The 19,346-nt window shown below is 42.5% G+C and overlaps 1 protein-coding gene across 1 annotated transcript in view; it reads left to right on the forward strand.

The window, feature by feature from the left end:
- EXT1 (exostosin glycosyltransferase 1) overlaps positions 1–18,518 on the forward strand; it is a 341,687-nt gene extending 323,169 nt beyond the window's left edge. Inside the window, exons 8-11 of the mRNA XM_006879324.1 lie at positions 1,119–1,208; positions 9,875–10,035; positions 12,811–12,982; positions 17,975–18,518. Of these exons, the coding sequence (XP_006879386.1) occupies positions 1,119–1,208; positions 9,875–10,035; positions 12,811–12,982; positions 17,975–18,160 (609 nt within the window). The 3' untranslated portion in view covers positions 18,161–18,518. The remainder of the gene's footprint in view (positions 1–1,118; positions 1,209–9,874; positions 10,036–12,810; positions 12,983–17,974) is intronic.
- The last annotated feature ends 828 nt before the right edge of the window (positions 18,519–19,346 follow it).

Raw genomic sequence — 19,346 nt, forward strand, 5'->3', positions numbered from 1 at the left:
ATTGAAAAACAAGGAACTCATGCAATATTATTCAAAATGGGTAACCCTGGAGGATATTATGCTGAGTGAAATATCTCAGTCACAAAAGGACAAATACTTTATAGTGCCACTGTTGTAGAACAGGCTGATATCAGGGTTGGGGTGAGACTGAGAAAAATTGGATAAATGATGTATACTGCACTGAAACAGATGAGGGAGAGAACAATTTAAAAGCGATATGATTGGTTATTATGGCTATGAAGGGAGTCCAGAGTGAAGGTTACATAATGGAGTATACTGGGGGCGGAGGGGGTGGTGTATACCAATGAAGTAATCTTTCTTTTACTTTTCAGAGAGAGGAGTGAACTGGGGGGGAGTGTTGGGCAGGGAGAAAAATGCAACAATGAAAGAATGGAAATCCAAAATCTCTGTAAATATTCATTAAAATTAATCTTTTTTTAAAAAGACCCAAACAAAACAACAACAACAAAAAAATGAAACCTGTTGCCTTCTAGTAAGTTCCAACTCACAGCCTGATGACTCCATGAGTGTCAGAGTAGAATTGTGCTCCACAGGTCTGTTCCAGATTTGCTAGATTACCAGACCTTCCTTCTGAGGAACCCTGGGTGAACGTCAAACCTGCAGCTTAGTGGTTACCGGCAGGGTCATTAACTGCTACACCCAAGGACTTCTGGCACTTTCCATTTACTCAGCTTTCAGTCATAACTAATATGCCTTCTAACATGCCTTCAGTCACAAGCGGACCCTTTATTGGGTTTTTCCTGGCTGTAAATCACACAAGAAGGAACTGCCTTTCTTCCTCAGAGCCACAGGTGGATTTGAACCACCACAGAGGAGGAGCCGTTGGGTTGGCTCAGCAGACTGGTTCCCTACAGACTAAGCCACAGAGCTCTCCTCTGGCACATAAGCACCCATGAATTGCTGGACAGGTGAGTCTGCATCAGAGGACAAAAGGTAGTCTTTCCATTTGAGGGGAGTCACGGTAAAAGAGAATTCCCCATGAAGGTGAGCAAGATGGGAGCATTTTCCACAAAACAAGACTGGAAATTCACTCCTCGCCTCCTTCCTGCTTTCCTTCCACCCCTCTGACCTTCCCCACTTTTCTGCCTGCCCTCCAGGTTATGAGCAGCCGTTTCCTGCCCTATGACAACATCGTCACTGACGCCGTTCTCAGCCTTGATGAGGACACTGTGCTCTCTACGACAGAGGTAAGGGACAGGGCATGAAGGAGTAGGTGGGCGGGCTCCAGTGGTCCAACCCCTCGGGCACCAGTGCTTCCCTTGCCTTTGCCTTGGCTGAGTGCAAAATATTTTTCTAAACTTCCTGTGGAGTAGGTTTTCATCATCCCAACTTGTGTTAGCACCTTGCCAGCACCTGGCACCCCGAAGAGGGCATTTTCTCCTTTGTTGTCTCTGCTAATTGGCTCATTTGCATGACTGTGCCTCACCTCTCTCCTCCTGCCCACCGTTCTTTTCTTGGTTTTTAAACAGCACAGCTGTGGGCCAGTGTGCAGGACCAAGGTGGGGGCGTGAACAGAGGCACCTGGTTGGCATTATCTCTTCACGGGCTGTCCAGAGAATGCAAGCCCGCCCGCCCCAGTTACCCTCAAAGTCCCCGCGCAGCCGTTTGCATGGCTTCTCTTCATCCTCGAAGCAGCTTCTCCATCTTGGTTTATATGCTCATTTTCTTTCCTCCACACAAGAGCAAACGACTTTCCTTTAAGACTGAGATGGAGATCCCTGCTATTTCAGATGTTCAGGTATTTGTGCCAGAAATAAGATTGCACAAAGACCAGGTGAGAAAAAGAGGGAGAGGAGAGGAAAGATAGATATGGTAGAAAACCAATTTTTACAACTCGAATGAGTATTGATCTCTGCAACCTTCCTTTAAACTATGGAGGGGACCAAAGGCAGTTATATGAAACTGGAGTATGTCGGATATACATTATTAATGGAAGCTGCTGAGAAGTGGGGAGACTTAGCTGCTTAGACTATTTCTCTCCCTCCATTCCATTTTCCCCTTTTTATTCATAATCTCTGCCCTTTTCAATTTCAGCTTTGGTGCTCCCTAGCACCCCCTCTTCTAGAAGCTAATAACCTGGACCCCACCACATAATGTTGACCTAAGCAGACTCTCTGTGTCTCTTTCTTGAAATTCCATGGATGCTTCCAAATTCCCCTGGATGGACTTGAGCAGACGTTATATTCAAGGGCAGGAAGAAAGAGTGCAGGGAATATAAAAAGCCCTGAGCCTCACCTTGGTCGAATGCTTTCTCTGTAGCTGAAGGGCTATAAATACTTGAATGAGTGAGTGGGGCAGTGTGTGCCGCAGGGATTAAAACAGGAACAGCCAGTCACTTGTGCCATGTGCATGTCGGCAGGAGAAGGATGCCAGGGGAGAAGATAACGCCTGCTCTTGAAAGGGAAGGATGCTCTGGAATACAGGACCTGGAGCCCTCCGGCAGGCATTTTTCTGCCACTTTCTGCAGGGGACACAGGCATCCCAGGAGTGTGTTCATTCACCAAGTGTTTATTGAAGGATTTCTTTGTTCTGGTCTCCACTCCAAGTGCTTTGGTTACACTGTTCCTGCCTGTGTCCATCAGGGTCCTGCCAGGAAACAGAATTCAAACCAGATGGTTCACAGCAAACCACTTGGTTTTCTTGATAAAGGTGTGAGTAGGATTAAAAAGGAAAAGAAAAAACACCCCACAACAAAACAAAAAATCACCAACAAGCCCGCTTCTATCCAGTCCATGCCGACCCATCACAGGCTTCTAGAACAGACTAGAATAGCCCCGTAGAGTTTTCAAGGCCATGTATGACTCTTTAGAGAAGCAGATTGCTACATCTTTCTCCTGTGGAGCGGGTTTGAACCACCAGCCTTTTGGTTAACATCTAGGTGTTTTGACCGCTGCACCATTAGGATGCCTGTGTAGGATTAAAGGGACCCTACTGTACACGGGGACAGCTCTGGTGGCCTAGTCGGTAGAGAATTGCCCAAAGGCAAACAGTTCGAATCCACTAGCTGCTCCACCAGAGAAAACTGGACACTCTCCTCCAAGGTCAGCCATGGTTTGTTTACGTCACAGTGAGGTGCTTTTTTGAGTAAGTAGATGATGAGGCATCTGGAGACTAGTAAGAGCAGGAAGCAGTTCTCATTCTTAAGACTGAATAACAGGATAAGGATTTGTTGTTTGGTGCCGTTGAGTCAAGTAAGACTCGCGGCAACCCTCTGAACAACAGACCTGAACGCTGTCCTACCCTGTGTCGTTCTCATCATCCCTGACACACTTGAACCCATTGCTGCAGTTGCTGTGTCAATCCATCTCGTCAAGGGGTCTTTCTGCCTTTTGCTGCCCCTTTATCTTTCCAAGCACGATGTCACTTTCCAAAGAATAAAATCTCCGAGGGCCGGAACTGGGCAGAGGGACTCTTCGATGCCTGAGGCCAATGCAGGGAGAACGAGGAGGAAACCCTCTGCCTTGACCCCACGTCCAGTTGTTAGCAGGTGACTCCCATTGGCCCAACCCAGCAAGACACCGGCAGGGAAGACTCGGTGGTGTAGTCAGTGGGGTGTCAACCCCCACACACACAGAGCAGGGGAATGCAAATGGAATGTGTAAGGCTAGGAAAGTGTGCCATGATGGAACACCGTAGTGTGTATGGTCAAGACGACTACAAAACTGAACCTAAAATCCACTAATGCCAAGTCAGTTCCAACCCCTGACGACCCTCCTGAGACTAAATCTGAATGAGAGGAGATAGCCCATCTTTCTACCTCAGAGGTGCTGTTGGATTCAAACTACCAACCTTTTGGTTAACAACAAGGCACATTGTACACTACACCACAGCATATTTACCCAGTGAGTGACCTGGTGTCTGGGTAACTCTATTGATTGATTGACTCATTGCCTTTAATTGTTTCTGGTGAAGCATTCTTCTAGGTCATGTAACCCTGGTATGTCCACTTGCTGTACAGAGGTAACTTGTGGTTGCTGTGAAGCCGAATACTGTTACCCATGGTGAACAGTGTTTGGTGGAGCTCCCCCATTAAAACAAGCTTGGAAGCAGGAATGGTATCCACTTCCACAATAGGTTGTCTCTGGAAACTCTGTGAACCTGGAGAAAGGACGAAAGTTATACAGGAGGTGTCCAGGACTTCCGTTCTTAGGATTGCTATGAGTCGCCTATGACTCGATGACACTTAACAGCAAAAACATTGTGTTTTACGTATAAGTCAACAGAACCATTGCTTTCCCATTCAATCATTCACACGGCTTTTGTTTTTGAAGCAAATTGCACAGTCCGCACACTGTCACGGCACTTTCCTCGCTTCCTCTCTGGGCCTCTCCACTGAAGACTCTTTGCAATTTCTTCTTTTTCCTGCCTCCAGAGCTCCCTGGGTAAATACAGCCCTTTTGATCTTTTATCCTTGGTTATTCTAAGGAACAAATACCTGCCTGGCATTAATTGTTCACGTTATAAGCGTGTCTCCTGTTTGGCTGAAATTTGAGCCATTGGAGTGATGGGATGCTAACTCCTTTATCTCTTCTGGCACCAGATAAGTGGTCTGTCTCACTCAAGGATTTCTTTTTCCTACTGTGCGGTGACATAACTTGCAGTTTCTGGGATGCTACTTTGTGTTGGCGAATTTCTTTTCTAAAACAGCAGTTCCAAGCACTCAGTGCATGCTGGGAGGAACATGTGTTGTATGTGAAGTAATTAGAAGTCAACGTGGGTTGGAAATGATATGTAAATTTAAGAGGCTGGCAGTCTGGTTTGCTCTTGCCTGCTGATCGTTGGAGTGGTTGTGTTGCCTAAAATGGTTGAAGGCAAGGAATTCTCTTTTTTCCTCTCTTTTTAGGTGAATAGATGTTGGCCCATTTTATCCCCTCTTTCAGCATCTTCCACTTGTTTGAATGTCTCCCTGGAGTATTAAGGACAGCTTTTTAAACAGCATCTTATAAAGGCCATTAGATGAGTTGGTTTATAGTTATTTACATTTATCTGGGTTACTGCAAATCCTCAAAAGAAAACAGATGTTGGTTTTTAAGAGGAAAAAGCCCAACCACTGACCTTTGCCTCCTTTGATGTGTTAATGATCTGCGTGAAAGCAGAACTATCACAGGAATCATAGTTTTATCTGAATTTACTTTTGAGTTCCTTTGAAAGGACTTGAAACAGCTTTGAGATAGTAAGAAATGCATGTGATGAAAACACCCCATTGGGTTCTATAGTAGTTGCCAGTGCATGTGTTTTCCTTTTCAAAGAAGAAAAGAAAATCCCAAAGAGTGCTGACAGCCAAGCGGGTTCTTTGGCGTCGGCTGCATAATCCACTCACTAACCTATCAGTTGGTGCCATTAGTCTTGAATGCCAGTGACGATGTGCAGGTTAACATGACCTAATTTCAGTCGTCTGCCAAATGCTTCCACTCTCTGGCTGTCTACCTTGTAGATGCCCCAGCTTGCCACTAGGATTTCTTAATATTCCTTTCCCCACCTCAGATGTAGTAGTTTCAGCAAACGAGCAAAGCTTGTTAAGCTTTCTTGTCTTGAGACAGGGTGCAAAATTAGATCTTCCTTAAAAATTAGCATATTGTTGTTAGGCGACCTCAAGTCAGTTCTGATTCATACCGACCCTTTTACAGCAAATTGAAACATTCCCCAGCCTGCACGTCTTCACCATTCTCCTCGTTTCCATTGTCCTTATGCCCCTTGTTGTGTTGACTGTGTCAGCCTTGTTGAGGGTCGTCATCTCCTCTGACCGTCCACCTTTCCAAGCATGAGGTCCTTTTCCAGCGTCTGGCCCCTCCTACTAACATGGCCAAAATAGGTGAGATGAAGCCTCACCATCCTTGCAGTGAATTTCTGATTTCATCCAAAGGTTTGGAGGTAGAAGAACCTTTAAATTGCCGTGTAGTCGTTAGTGTGGTGTCAGTGATTCATGAACATGGTTGTTAACCGAAAAGGAGAGGTTTACATTCACCCGTAGACACTGCAGGGGGGGAGATAGACCTGGTGATTTGTTTGCCCCAAATTATCCATTGGAAACTCTATGGAGCACGGTTCTGTTCTGATACATGCGGGGTTGCCAGAAGTTAAAATCAATTCAGTGGCACTGGAACCAGAAAAATATAACAGGCCAAACTTTGCTAAAGATGGTATCTTACTTACCGAATGCTACTGTTTACAGAAATACCACAAGTGGATAGTTTTACAAGAAGGTGTTATTCTTGCAACACTTAGGAGAGTAGAAGTCCAAATTCAAGGTTCCAGCTCTAAGGCAAGGCTCTCTGTCAGCTTGGAGGAAGGTCCTTCTTTCAGCAACTGTGGCCCTGTCATTCCTTGAGATGTCTGTGTTTCTTGGCATCATTTTTCCTACATTTCTAAGCACAAGACTTACAGGTCTGAAGGATGAACTCTACACCTAGCTCTTCTTTCTTAATGGTCCTGATGTTCCTACTCTGTTCTGTTCTTTCTCCTTTTACGTCTTATAAGAGAAAAGCTGCTATAGGCCACACACCTCAGGAACATCCCTTTTATAACATTAGGATTGTGACTTGACTAAGGCTTATGTCTCACCATAATCAGCTGATTGATCACTTCTTGGGGATGGCTACATCATTACATAACTGAGAATCAAGGTCTACCCAGTTGACACATACTTGGGAGGTTGTTGTTGTTATGTGCCGTTGAGTCGTTTGCGACTCATAGCGACCCTATGTTCAACAGCCCTAAACCGTGCTCTATCCCGTGCCAATCTGATCACATTACACTTATGGTCACCCAAAATTCTTATCTTTTGCCATATGAAAAACCAGTTTCCTCCTCGAAAGTTTCAAATGCACTCTTAAATCCAAATTCGACCTGGAGCAAAATTTCTCTTCATTGGTGAACTCATCATTTAAAATATAAATTATCTCCTTAGAAAATAAAATGGTAGAGTAGGTAGGTACGATGTAGACATTTTGAAGTGGGAAGAAATTAAAGGGAAAGACGATTTGTTAGGCTTCAAGAAAGTCCTGGAACATAGCGGAATCATTCACGTTAGCTTTCTCGATTTGAAAATACTACTCTGCTCTCTGAGAAAAGCAATGATCCTACCCTCCAGACTCATGGTGCTGCCCTGCTTTGTGGATTCTCAATGGAGATTTTTGGTCTTTGGCTCAACTCGACTTTCTGCAGACCCATTAGATTAACAGCTCTTCTCCTTTAGTCTTGGGCAACCCCATTCTCCAAGTCCAACCAAGTGGTAACTTGGCCCATGCAGGCTCTTGTCTTCTGCCCCTTGGGCATGTAAGCACCCCCTGTCTTCCAGCTTTGGGCAGTGATTCTGGCCCCATCACACTGCCATTTGTGAATGCCCACCCCCCGTGCTCCAGAATCGAGCTGGTGACAATCTTACTCTTTGAAACCTAGACGGCAGAGCCCCATCTTTTAAGGCCCAGCAGACCATGTTTTCACCCTCTGAGACTCTGGACATCATGGCCCTACCACTTGAGAACAAGACAGTTTCATTTCACATGCTTCTCATCACTTTAACTTCTGCTGCTTGGTTCCTTGGCCCTTCAGCGTCTCCATCCCACAGGCTTCTTAGGGTGGCCTGGCCTCTGTCCTGCTCAGGCAAAAGCTCTTACAAAGCTCTTTCGGGAGACTGGTTAAGTTTCCAGAGGCACTCCACTGCTCCATTAGGCCTAAGCCTGAAGGTGCTCTGCTCTCCCTTTCTGTGAATTGGCAAACCAGCTTCATCACCAAGGGCCAGAGACACCTCCCTCTTTCAGGAAGCCTCCAGCCTGAAGGCACTCAGCTCTCTGACTGTGTAAGTCTAATCCTGTGCCAGCGTATGCCAGTTTCCTGCTTTTGCTTTTCCCATTTCCGGGCTGTTGCTGCTTCTAACCATGTATTGTTACTGCTCGCCTCACTTCTTTCGATTTCACTGCCGTTATGCTTTGGATGAGACCATTTCTCTTAAATAGTTTAAACAAATATATTCCATTAGTAATTGATGAGTGTATTCTTTAAAAAAAAATTAAGGTAAAACTCTTGTGACTTAACATTAACCATCATATATATAATGTATATATCAGTGGCATTTAGTACATTTACATATACTTGTGCAACCACCACTTTTATCTAATTCCAGAACTTTTTCATCATCACAAAAGAAAAAACTATCCAGTAATGACATTTCACCACTCCCTCCTCCTAGCACCTCACAACTACGGATCTGTTTTCTGTCTCTGTGAATTTACTTTTCTGGCTATTTCATGTTGATGGCATCAGACAATACATGGATTTTATCTGACTTTCCCTTGGCATAATGTTTTCTCAGGCCCATCTATATGGTAGCATATATTAGTATTCCATTCTTATTTCTAGCTGAATAATACTTCATGGGATGAATACAGCCTGTTTTGTCCACCCATTCATCTGTTGATGGACATTTGGATCACTTCAGGTCTTTGGCTAGAGTGAGCGGTTCTTTGCTGTGTTTTGGAAGTTCTGAAATTGCAGGACCTAGATTTACTGATAATAAATTCTCAACCTTTTTCCACCTCCCATCACTATGTAGGGACTTGAAACTTTTGTTTCAATAAATGAAATTTCTGGTTTGATGACTTGTCAGGAAGACAAAGAGCTAAGGTTGAAATCTGGATGAGTAGCTGCTGTGAGAGATCAAATAAATTTTAATACTGTAGCAATACAGTTAGAAGGGAGGTGGTGATGACAGCACAGGGCCAAAGCTGAAGCCAGAACACTTGGGTTCAAATCTCAGCTCTGCTAATTCCTAGCTCAGGCAAATTTCACCCCTCCATATACCTTGAATTCCGTCGCTAAAAATTAAAGGATATAAACTCCCCTCAGAGTATTACAGTGAGGAGTAAATGAGTTAAAATACATTCACATCTAACATGGGCCTGCCATGTTACAAGCATTACACAAATATAAGTATTGTGATTGTCTGCTGTTGTTATTATGCCTTTTGTATATTCATTTTATTGCTCACCCATCAAATGGCTATCAAAATGCAGAAGTGAGCTTACGCATTTGAAACCCTATTTGCTAATTAGAAACACTGGTTTATCACTGGTTCAAAAGCACCTGCTTTGAGTTAGTGTAAGCACTTGAAAGTCATTTAGCTGCATTTCTTTTCAAATAATCACTTGGCTTCACTTGCCTTTGCCCCCACTTAGTGATTTTTTTCCCTGTGAGTGCTTTTTCTAGATTTGTCTTGCACTGTACATCTTTAAACCTGAGAGGCCGGAAGTATTTTTCCCTTTATGATATCTGCGGTATAGGCCTCTTAGTACCTGTGCTCTTTAAAAAACAACAAAACAACAACAGATTCCTTCTCTTAGCTCTTTGGAGTATGCTTTTCTTTCAGTCATTTTTTAATTTTCATCTCTGGCTTTGATGTGCTCCGGTTCTGATGGTTTCGCTGTTTGTCGTAGATCCCTGCTCTGCTAGGACAGAGAGAATCTGGGCCCACTTATAAAGCAGATGTGTTTGTGCCTCATGTGACTTAATCGTCACATGCACCTTAGAGGGGGTGGGGGGAAATGAAAGGGCTTTTTTGGACTTGTTTATTTCACTGGCATGGACTGGATTTCTAAAGGACGTATCAATAAATGCCTGTGTGGGTTTTCTTTCAGTTCCACACTAATCTGAAGTTTCTTTCCCCCCAAACATTAAAATGTGCATAATTATGGGGCAAAATGTCAAGCAGTCAGTTTAATTTGCTGATGAATACATGGAATTAATGTTTCGCAACAGTCCCAGGATTCCGCATTCCGGATGAGCAGGGGGAAGGTAATGTTTTGTTGACATTTGCTAACACTGTTGATTGCTTGTTTGGCTTGTGCTCTGCCTGCAGGTGGATTTTGCCTTCACGGTGTGGCAGAGTTTCCCCGAGAGGATCGTGGGGTACCCCGCACGCAGCCATTTCTGGGACAACTCGAAAGAACGGTGGGGCTACACGTCCAAGTGGACGAACGACTACTCCATGGTGTTGACTGGAGCTGCTGTTTACCACAAGTGAGGAAATCGCATGTCTGTCTTTAGACCTTGTTGTTAGGGGCTGTCAAGGCGATTCTGGAATCATGGGGACTTCAAGTGTATTCTGCAGAGTTGCCATGGCTGTAATCTTAATGGCCAGCTGCACCTGGTGGGGAGGTGTCCAAAGACTTGGGTCAGATATTAGTTTTCATATACGTTTTGGTGATTTGGCAAAGAAGTGTGTTTGAAACCAATAAACTTCTTAACTTATGCTAAGGCATCAGCTGTTACGATTCTGTAAAGTAGATAATGAGGTGTCTTGGGCAAATGAATATTTAGACTAACAACTACAAGTAGTACCCAACAGGCAATGTATGCAGTCATTGGGATTCAGCATTGAATGAAACAGGAAAATATTCCACAACTCTATGGATCTTACTTTATAGCAAATGGGAGAGAAATATACATAATAATTATATAGTATCTGAGAAGGGCAGGTTTTGTGGAATGCACTCAGTTAAAGCACTAGGTTGCTGATTGAAAGATTGGAGATTAGCGTTCACCCAGGGTCATCTTGGAGAAGAAGATAGTGAAAATCAGCCTTTAAAAACACTGTGGAGTAAATTTCTACACACGTGATGTCACCATGAGTTGGAATTAACTCAGTGTCAACCATTGTGTATGTATGTGTGTGCTAAAGAGATCAAGATGGAAAAACATTAACATGATTGGGATACCTAAAGTAGAGTTAGGGACCGATGGGGACATGATCCAGGTGGTTCTTACTGCATGAATGCAGGTCAGAGACTGGAAGGAAGAAAAAGTGTTAACCAAGAAGATGCCTTTAGAAAGAGTATTCTTACATGAATAGGTAGAATAAATGTCTTAAATCAGAATGTTGGAGGAATATCAAGAAGACCAATGTCACTAGAGTGGAGTGGGCATGAAGGAAGCCACGAGGGTCATGGAAGACCTTACTGTCCACTGTGGAGATGCTAAGTGACATGTTAGCCGTGGCAGGACTTGAAGCAGAGAAGTGATATCTGCCCTGTGTTTTTGGGGTCCGTTCTGACTGCTGTGCTGAGAACAGACTCTAAGAAGCGGGGAGACCTATTAGGAAGTTACATTATCTAGGCCAGTGATGGTGGAGCCAGAGTATGAGCGATGCAGGTGGTCGTATAGTGAGGAGTGTGCCAGCATGATGTCCTGACAGATTGAAGGTAATCTTTGATGAAACTTGAGTCTTTCGATGTAAAGAATTTGAAGGAAAGAGTCCTCTTGGTAAAGATGCAGAACACTGTGGGTGAAATAAGGAATGAGGGGAATTACAGGCGTTCTGGCTTGGGCGTGCTAACATATTAAAAGGGTACTGAAAGTGGTTAGGAGATAGAAACGTGGAACTTTTTTCTTTTATTATTTTTTGTTTGTGTACCATCAAATTGGATCTGACTGGTACAGGAGGAGATCGCCCCTCCTTCTCCAGCAGAGCGTCTGGTGGATTCGAACCACATACCTCTGGGATTGAAGTGCAACTTCTTGCCACTAGGCCCCCAGAGCTCCCAGGAGTTTTCTTATGTAGTCTCAAAAGCCGTGTTGTTGGTTGTTTGCTGTCCAGGAACCAACGCGTAGCTGAGCCTTCAGTAAGTTTTCAGAGACAGTAAGTCACAAGGGAGGAAATTGCCCAGCTTACTCCCACAGGGCAGGTAGTGGATTCAAGTCATTTACCTTTGAGAGTGCAGCAAAAAAGCCATTGGACTAAAATATACTATAGCCAAGTGAATGTAGATGGTTAACATTTCCAACTCAGTTCTTGATAGAAACGACCATTCTCTTTTTGTAAGGCAGTCACGCCAGTCTTTGTTATGGTTCTTGTTAGATCAGGGTTTCTTTTTTTTTTCTTGTTAGTTTAAAATGGCTAATCAGAATTAAAAAAAAATATATAAAAGGGCCTCTGTCTAGAGGCTGGGGTCTCCCCAACTAGAATCACACTAATCTTAATTAAGTCTTCTTTTTTAGAAATTAAAGAACAGAGTGTCTTGTCATCCCAGGGATAGGGCTGGAATTGCCCATGCTACACACATCTAGGCTAATTGAATCTTGATCTAGAAGTCTAAATTTGTAGTCTTTTAAAGTTTCTCAGTGAATCTGATTCATTCAAATTATTCTCTTTCCTTTAAGTACATGTCCCTCCAAAGAAAAAGTCTGCTAAGAAATCATTCACATTAATTGAGGGGCATCTAGCATGGCTGACCATCTGATTAATTAGTGTTTTGCTCTTAACAAATATCTGAAATAAATGGTTTAGAGGTGACACAAATAAAACAGTACTTTGGTCATCTGTGGGTCAGGGGATAACAATGAATACAGTGTTGCTTAAGCCAATAATTAAAGCTATAAAACAGCTTTGCGATGATATATAGATCATGTGTAAATAACTTCTCTTGCTGTCTAAAGTGTTCAGTCTCTGTAATGAACTAGGATAATGTGAGTGTTAAGCTGGGCCAGCATTGCAATACCTACTTAGTTACATGAGTTCTGAGGATCTATGTACATTGTTTTCTCATCTGTAAAATAGAGATAATAGTACTATCTACCTCTCGGTTCATTGAGAGGATTAAGTGAGGCATTCTATGTATTTAGAACATTACTTGGCAAATAGCAGGGACAGTATATGTGATAGCTGTTTATATCCTCCATGAGCCATGACAAATTTAAGGATTAAAACAGCGAGTAAGGGTTTTCTCTCAAAGAGGAGAATTTGTCATTTTGTAGTAATTTTGTTTCCCTTGGGAAACCTGTCTTTGTTTTTTGTAGATATTATCACTACCTGTACACCCATTACCTACCAGCCAGCCTAAAGAACATGGTGGACCAATTGGCCAATTGTGAGGACATTCTCATGAATTTCCTTGTTTCTGCTGTGACAAAATTGCCTCCAATCAAAGTGACCCAGAAGAAGCAGTATAAGGAGACAATGATGGGACAGGTAAGAGAGAAGTCTCTCCTCCCTCTGCTCACTGGTCATCTGCACGTGCCCTGGAGGGAATTAGGACTCAGTGCTCCTGTAGGTTCTACGCGTGGAAGCCTAATGAGGCTGTATCAGGAGTAAGCGCATCCAAGAGTCCTGGCCTTGTCTTAGAAGAAGTGTAACCAGAGTGATCCTGGGAGGCAGAGATGGCAAGCTTCGTCTTTCATACACTGGACATGTAGCTAGGAGAGGCTGTTCCTTGGAAAAGGATGTCAAGCTTGGAAAGATGGAGGGTCAGCGAAGGAGAGGAAGACCCCCGACAAAATGGATAGATAGCATGACTTCAGCAGTGGGCTCTAGTGTGTCAAAGATGATGGGGATGGCACAGGATAGGGCAGAGTCCAGGACAGCTGTTCAGAGGGTCGCTATGTTGTACTCATCTCAAGGGCACCAAACAACAACAACAACAAGAGCTCTGAGGGAGTGTTCGAGGTTGACACATGGATGATTGGGAAAACACAACTCAGACTGTGTTTATGCCCAAAACCTAAATGTCTCATGTAATCTATAAGGTAACGTGAGAAAGGCAGATCTTCTCCAGAGGGAAAGAGCTACAAAAATTTGAACCAGTTTATTGTGGGTATTTTCTTTAATTAATAGTGAATTCTACTGTTGAACACAGCTCTCTGGTGGTGTTTCAGGAGTTTTTCATGAGAGTCATGGTGGATAAGTAGGACTCAGGTCCAGAACAAGCATTTGTAAGCCACAGGAACGTTAGTTTACTTTCTGAAACTCATTTGGCTCATCTTGAAAATGACAATGGATAAATTCCTCCTCCTTCCCCAAAACACACAGGTTTGAGGTCATATATTTGAAAGTGTTTAGAAAAACTAAATTCTGAATTGAATTGAATTGAAGACACCTAACAGGAAATAGGGTATAATTTTCTTTTCCTTTTTTTTTTAACAGTTGGGGGTTGGAATTTAAAATCCAACTATGGCCTAGAGAAGCATATTGCCAAAAATTACAGAATAAATTAGAGGCAGTTTTGGAGTTGAATGCTAACCTCCGTTTATCCTAAGGCCTGTTCACCCCAGGGTCTTAATGTCAAGTCTGGATATGTTAGGATCGCCTCCTTTAACCAGCTTTGCCAGATCTCTATTGTAAGAAAATAAAAACCTTCAGTAAGACCATTCAGAGCTAAGCAACTTAAATATTGTAGCCTCTGACAGAATTTGCATCAACAGAAGGGACACACTTTAACTTGGTTATATCATTTCAATGATTTAGATGTTTTCATATACCTTGTTCTAACAAACTCCCTGGATGATGCAAATGCTCAACTGGTAACTAAAATGTTGGCAATTTTAATCCACTTAGAGACATGTACACTGATTTGTCAGGTGTGATAATGGTCACCCATAGTTGGACAGTGTTTGGTGGAGCTCCCTGATTAAAACAAGCTTGGAAGCACAAGTGGCATCCACTTCCGATACAGCTTGTCTCTGGAAACTCTGTGATCTTGGAGAAACGATGAAAGTTATACAAGTGTTCAGGTCTTTTGTTCATAGGGTCGTTATGAGTCGTCTATGACTCAGAGACACTTAACAACAACAGAGGCACGTTGGGAGAAAAGTGACCATTTGGCTCTGAAAAATCAGCCATTGTAAACCCTGTGGAACAGAGTTTTGCTTTGGTACACGAGATCACCATGATTTGGAATTTATTCAGTAGTTACTGGTGTTACTGTTTTTCTTGTTGTTGTTATAACAGATGTTGAAAATCATACACACATTGTGCTTTCAAGAAGGCAAACCTCTCCAGGCCTGGTATCACGACATCTATAGCTTGTACTCACTAAATTTCATGGTCATTTCTTCCATATTTACTGAACATGTGCCCGTTATCATGAGCCCTTATCGCACAGTGGTTAAATATTCAATTGCAAACTGGAAGCTCAGCAATTCGAACCCACCAGCCACTCCAGAGGAGAAAGATGTGGCAATCTGTTTCTGTGATGATGTCAGCCTTGGAAATTCGATGAGGCAGAGCTGCTCTGTCCCGAGATCACTGTGAGTCAGAACTGACTCATGGGTGCACTTTGTCAGGCACTGGACTGGAGAGTGGCCATGCGAAGGAGCTGTCCTTGGTGGGCAAGGACAAGCCAAGTGGAAAATTCTGTTTCATCCGACTGGAAGAACTAGAAAAGAGAGTTGCTAAAAGCTTTGATCTTTATAACTGACAAAATATCTCATATTCAAATAAGATACCCCCATATGTTCATGTATGTTACCTTATGTAAAGACATGGTATTTTTTTCTGATATTGTCTGTACTGGGAGTCCTGAAATGTGATGCATTCAGGGGCATGGAGCTCATTAATATGTGATTTCTTAACTGCTTTCATAGAGTTTTCTCAGCTTCACCAAGCCAACCTTTCTAGTCATTTTACACCAATGGAAAATCTAAATATAACCTTAGGTCTAAGTAGGTTTATCTGGGATATTGGGGTTTTTTTCCCTTTCTACCCAGGTTGGCTTATTGAGTGATTGTGTGAATGATAATATAGGTGGATACCATGCCTTTAAGATTATATTTTTGTGACACAGGAAAGATACGCTCTCCCATATGTATTGGTTGACCTGCGAAAAATAGTAAAATCGAGGGACAGAAAATACATTTATTTGAACTGAATGATTCACCTGGACATGTGTGAGAGAGAATGATTTTGTAGTCTATGCAAATGATGGCTCAGGCACCCTGAGAGCAGAGGAACTAGATGGTGCCCAGCTTCCCCTGCTCACCAATCAGAGTCACAGTAGATAGACCTGGATAGAGTGGGAGAAAAATGTAGAACAAAATCTCCATTTCCTAAAAACAGAAAGACCAAACCTACTGGTCAGTTGAGTCAGCAGGACTCTCTGACGCTGTTACTTGGAGAACACTCTTTAAAACTAACACCCACCCACTCCACCCCCAGGTCACCTAGTAGCTTAATAGCAGATTGGCTCAGAAAAAAATAATCGTCACACATAAATATTGTACCCCCTTTGAACAAATCACCTATGTGATAAAAAATGGTCAACAATTAATCTTAAACAAAAATAAGAATGGAAGAGGGGCAGGGAAGTTAGATGAATAGAAATGAAACATTCACAATGGAAGTGACGAGAATGTTTGCATGTTGTAAAGAAAGCAGCCAATGACTTTGAAGAACTTGTGTAGAATCGTTGAATGCGAACCTTAATCCTGTGGAAATATTCATTGAAAACACTGCAAAATGGGCTTTTTAAAAAGTATTAAAGTAACGGGAGAAAAAAGAATGAGCTTAAGCTCTTGATAGTATTTTTGTTAGCACATGTAAGCCCTCCCCTGTGGTGGTCTGGTCATTTGGAATGAGTGGACCAATCAAAAATGGCTTGCAAGCTTTTAATAATCTAGGAATAAGATGAGGTCCGTCTAGGACTGTATGTTCTGATTTGAGCTCAGACAGCCTCATCTGATAGCTTTCTCTATTTTCCAAGTAGAGTTCTCCAAGAAGAAGTTGTAAAAAGCAGAGCGTGTGTTCTGCCCTTTTTCTAGCATTGAACAAACAATGTTAACTTCTCTGAGCCTGCTTCCTCATCTGTAAAGTGGGCATATTACTAGTAGGCAGATATCAGGCTGTTGTGAGTCTCAAATGAGGTCCATGGAAACACTTCACAAGTGTTTTGTTTGTTTTTCTGCTGCTCAGAGCTAACTTGACATTTATTTTTACCTTCAGTATTATTGTCAAACATGTTGACACTTGAAGTGGTTTTAAAGTGACTCTGAGTGATTTTCACAGTAAGATACACCTTCCTTTGAAAGTATGTTTCTAGCGATGGCAAAGGATATAAACACAGAAAATGCACACACATCCTTTAAAAATTGCCTACTGACATAAGTGAACTTGCTGGGTTTTTTCTTCCTGTAATTGGCAGCCTATTTTTTTCATTGTTTCATAAAAACATTGTTTTAGAGATTTTTGCTGAGTTAGACTATTTCTGTTTGAGCACTCACATCATTTAAGTCCTCCTTTAAATCAGTGCAAGTCATTCACATGTTCTAAAAATATTTAACCAACCCTGAGGCGACATGAAGAGCTGACAAGATGGTAGCCATCTTTTTTCACTTGCCCAGAATAAACCTTTATTCCATTCTGGAATGAGCAGGGGCTCTTCCCAGAGTTGAACAAACTTTAAAAAGTAATCTTTGGGACATTTTAGTGGAGTGGGAAATGCACCAATTTGAAGGTTAAAGAGAGAACATAGTTTTGACATTGATGTTTATGGTCAAACTTACAGAGGCACACTCTTGAATGCCACTGAATTCTACCCCCCCTTATACTTGGTGGAGAAGTGTATTTCAGTAGAGAAGTCTGTAGACGAAAAAAATAGATGTCTTTTCCAATTCCATGTAGCACTATTCTTGAATGATGTGTATTTTGTTTTGTTCTTTCTCAGCTATTTGTTAAGGACTCAGTGCAGTCTTATAAAGATAGGGAGATAGTTGAAGAGAGAAAAGAAGGAATGAATAGATAACAGAGAAATTTTTGAACACTGGCTATTGATATCTGAACCAACCACACGAATATGAAGATTTTATAAAACTATCTATGAAAACACTTAAACACATCGATGGGCCTAGTACTTGATGGTCATAATACTTGATCCCCAGTTGCAAAGGGAAGTTTCATTCTAATAACCATAGTAATTGGGGTTCAACTGATTAATGATACAGTTTCAAGGAATTAGTCATTCCCTGTGAACCTTAGTTTGTGCCTTGGTTTTTAATGTTGGAGAACTTAGCAAATGATTGGTAGGATCCGAACCAGATTAGTGTTTGCATTTCCGCCAGGTCCATGGATGGATGGTGCAGCTCCATCCAGGGCCAGGCGCTCGCGTCCTGTTTGCCTGCCTCGGTTCTCTGCTGTGTGTCCCTCCCACCGTGCACTTCTCTCACTGTTTCCTTGTTTCTCTCCTTTCCCCAGACTTCTCGGGCTTCCCGCTGGGCTGATCCTGACCACTTTGCCCAGCGACAGAGCTGCATGAATACATTTGCCAGCTGGTTTGGCTACATGCCTCTGATCCACTCTCAGATGAGGCTGGACCCCGTCCTCTTTAAAGACCAAGTCTCTATCCTGAGGAAGAAATACCGAGACATTGAGCGACTTTGAGGAATCTGGCCGAGTGGGGGAGAAGAAACAAGAAGGGACGGGGTCAAGCTGCTCTCTCTTCCCTGTGCAGATCCGCTCGCTCGAGGAGCCAGATTGTGCCAAGTATCCAGATAAACTCAGATGGACAGAATTCAGAGGAAAAAAGAAAAATTAAAAGGCCAATGAGAACTCAACTCCTGGCTCCTGGGACTGCACGGGACTGCTCCAAACCCACCTCACTGGCTTCTGTGTCCCAAGACTAGGCTGTGTACAGTTTAATTATGGAACATTAAATAATTATTTTTGAAATGATTGCTATGCAGGTTTAAACTTTTTTAATGATCAAAACTATTAAAAACCAGAGTTCTTTCTTTAATCATAATTGTGTTGGTTGTAAATGCTTCAAAGCTCTCCCCCTTTTCACAGATGTCATTGCCCTGGTCACTTGGGGTTTCCTGCAGAGAGTCGTCGCCCAGACTTCCAGAAAACACAACAAGCCACACTAACCAGTGTCAGAAAATAACCAAGCCTGTCTTAAGTAAGGCACACTCACGCCCTGGCTTCGCCACTGCAAATTCTTTTTCACTTCAAATACTTGTCTTCTCAAACGTTGCTTCCTGAAAGAAGTCATGTGACTTCCAGGTAGGCAGTTCTGACTGAAAACTTTGTTTGAGACCAATCAGTATGATCGACTTTGTACTGGAAGCAAAAGAGAAAGTATGAAGGATGTAGATAACAAAAAAAAACCCCCAAGTAATTGAAGAATGTATAGTGTACACAAGGAACCACCTCCAAGCCATCCAAACTACTAGCCAATTGTTCAGATGGAAATTCTTGCTCACAGCAGTAGCTCAGTGTTCTGGAGAGCTAAGTGCTAGATTACAAAATCGATAATTAACACGCATATGATTATAACTAGAGAAGGATTTCAGTTTTAGGAGCAAAGAAGAGGTGTATGTGTCTGTGTTTCCTAGAAGATACACATTATTAAGGAGGCAAACACTATAATGTTTGTGAAAACTTTAAGTTTCAGAAACTTCTCTTGTAAAAGCAATCCTTTTCAAAGTCTCATTGTGAAGAAACAGAGGGGATACCCCCACCACTGCGACCCTTAAACCATTTGGTCAGGTATTGCTCTGAGCAAGGATCTGGCAAACAAAATAGCCAGAAATAAATGTGAATACTGCTTTCCTTAGTTTGGATTTTT

Source organism: Elephantulus edwardii, unplaced genomic scaffold (assembly GCF_000299155.1).
Source record: "Elephantulus edwardii isolate Elephantulus edwardi_28Jun2011 unplaced genomic scaffold, EleEdw1.0 scaffold00003, whole genome shotgun sequence".
Lineage (NCBI taxonomy): Eukaryota > Metazoa > Chordata > Mammalia > Macroscelidea > Macroscelididae > Elephantulus > Elephantulus edwardii.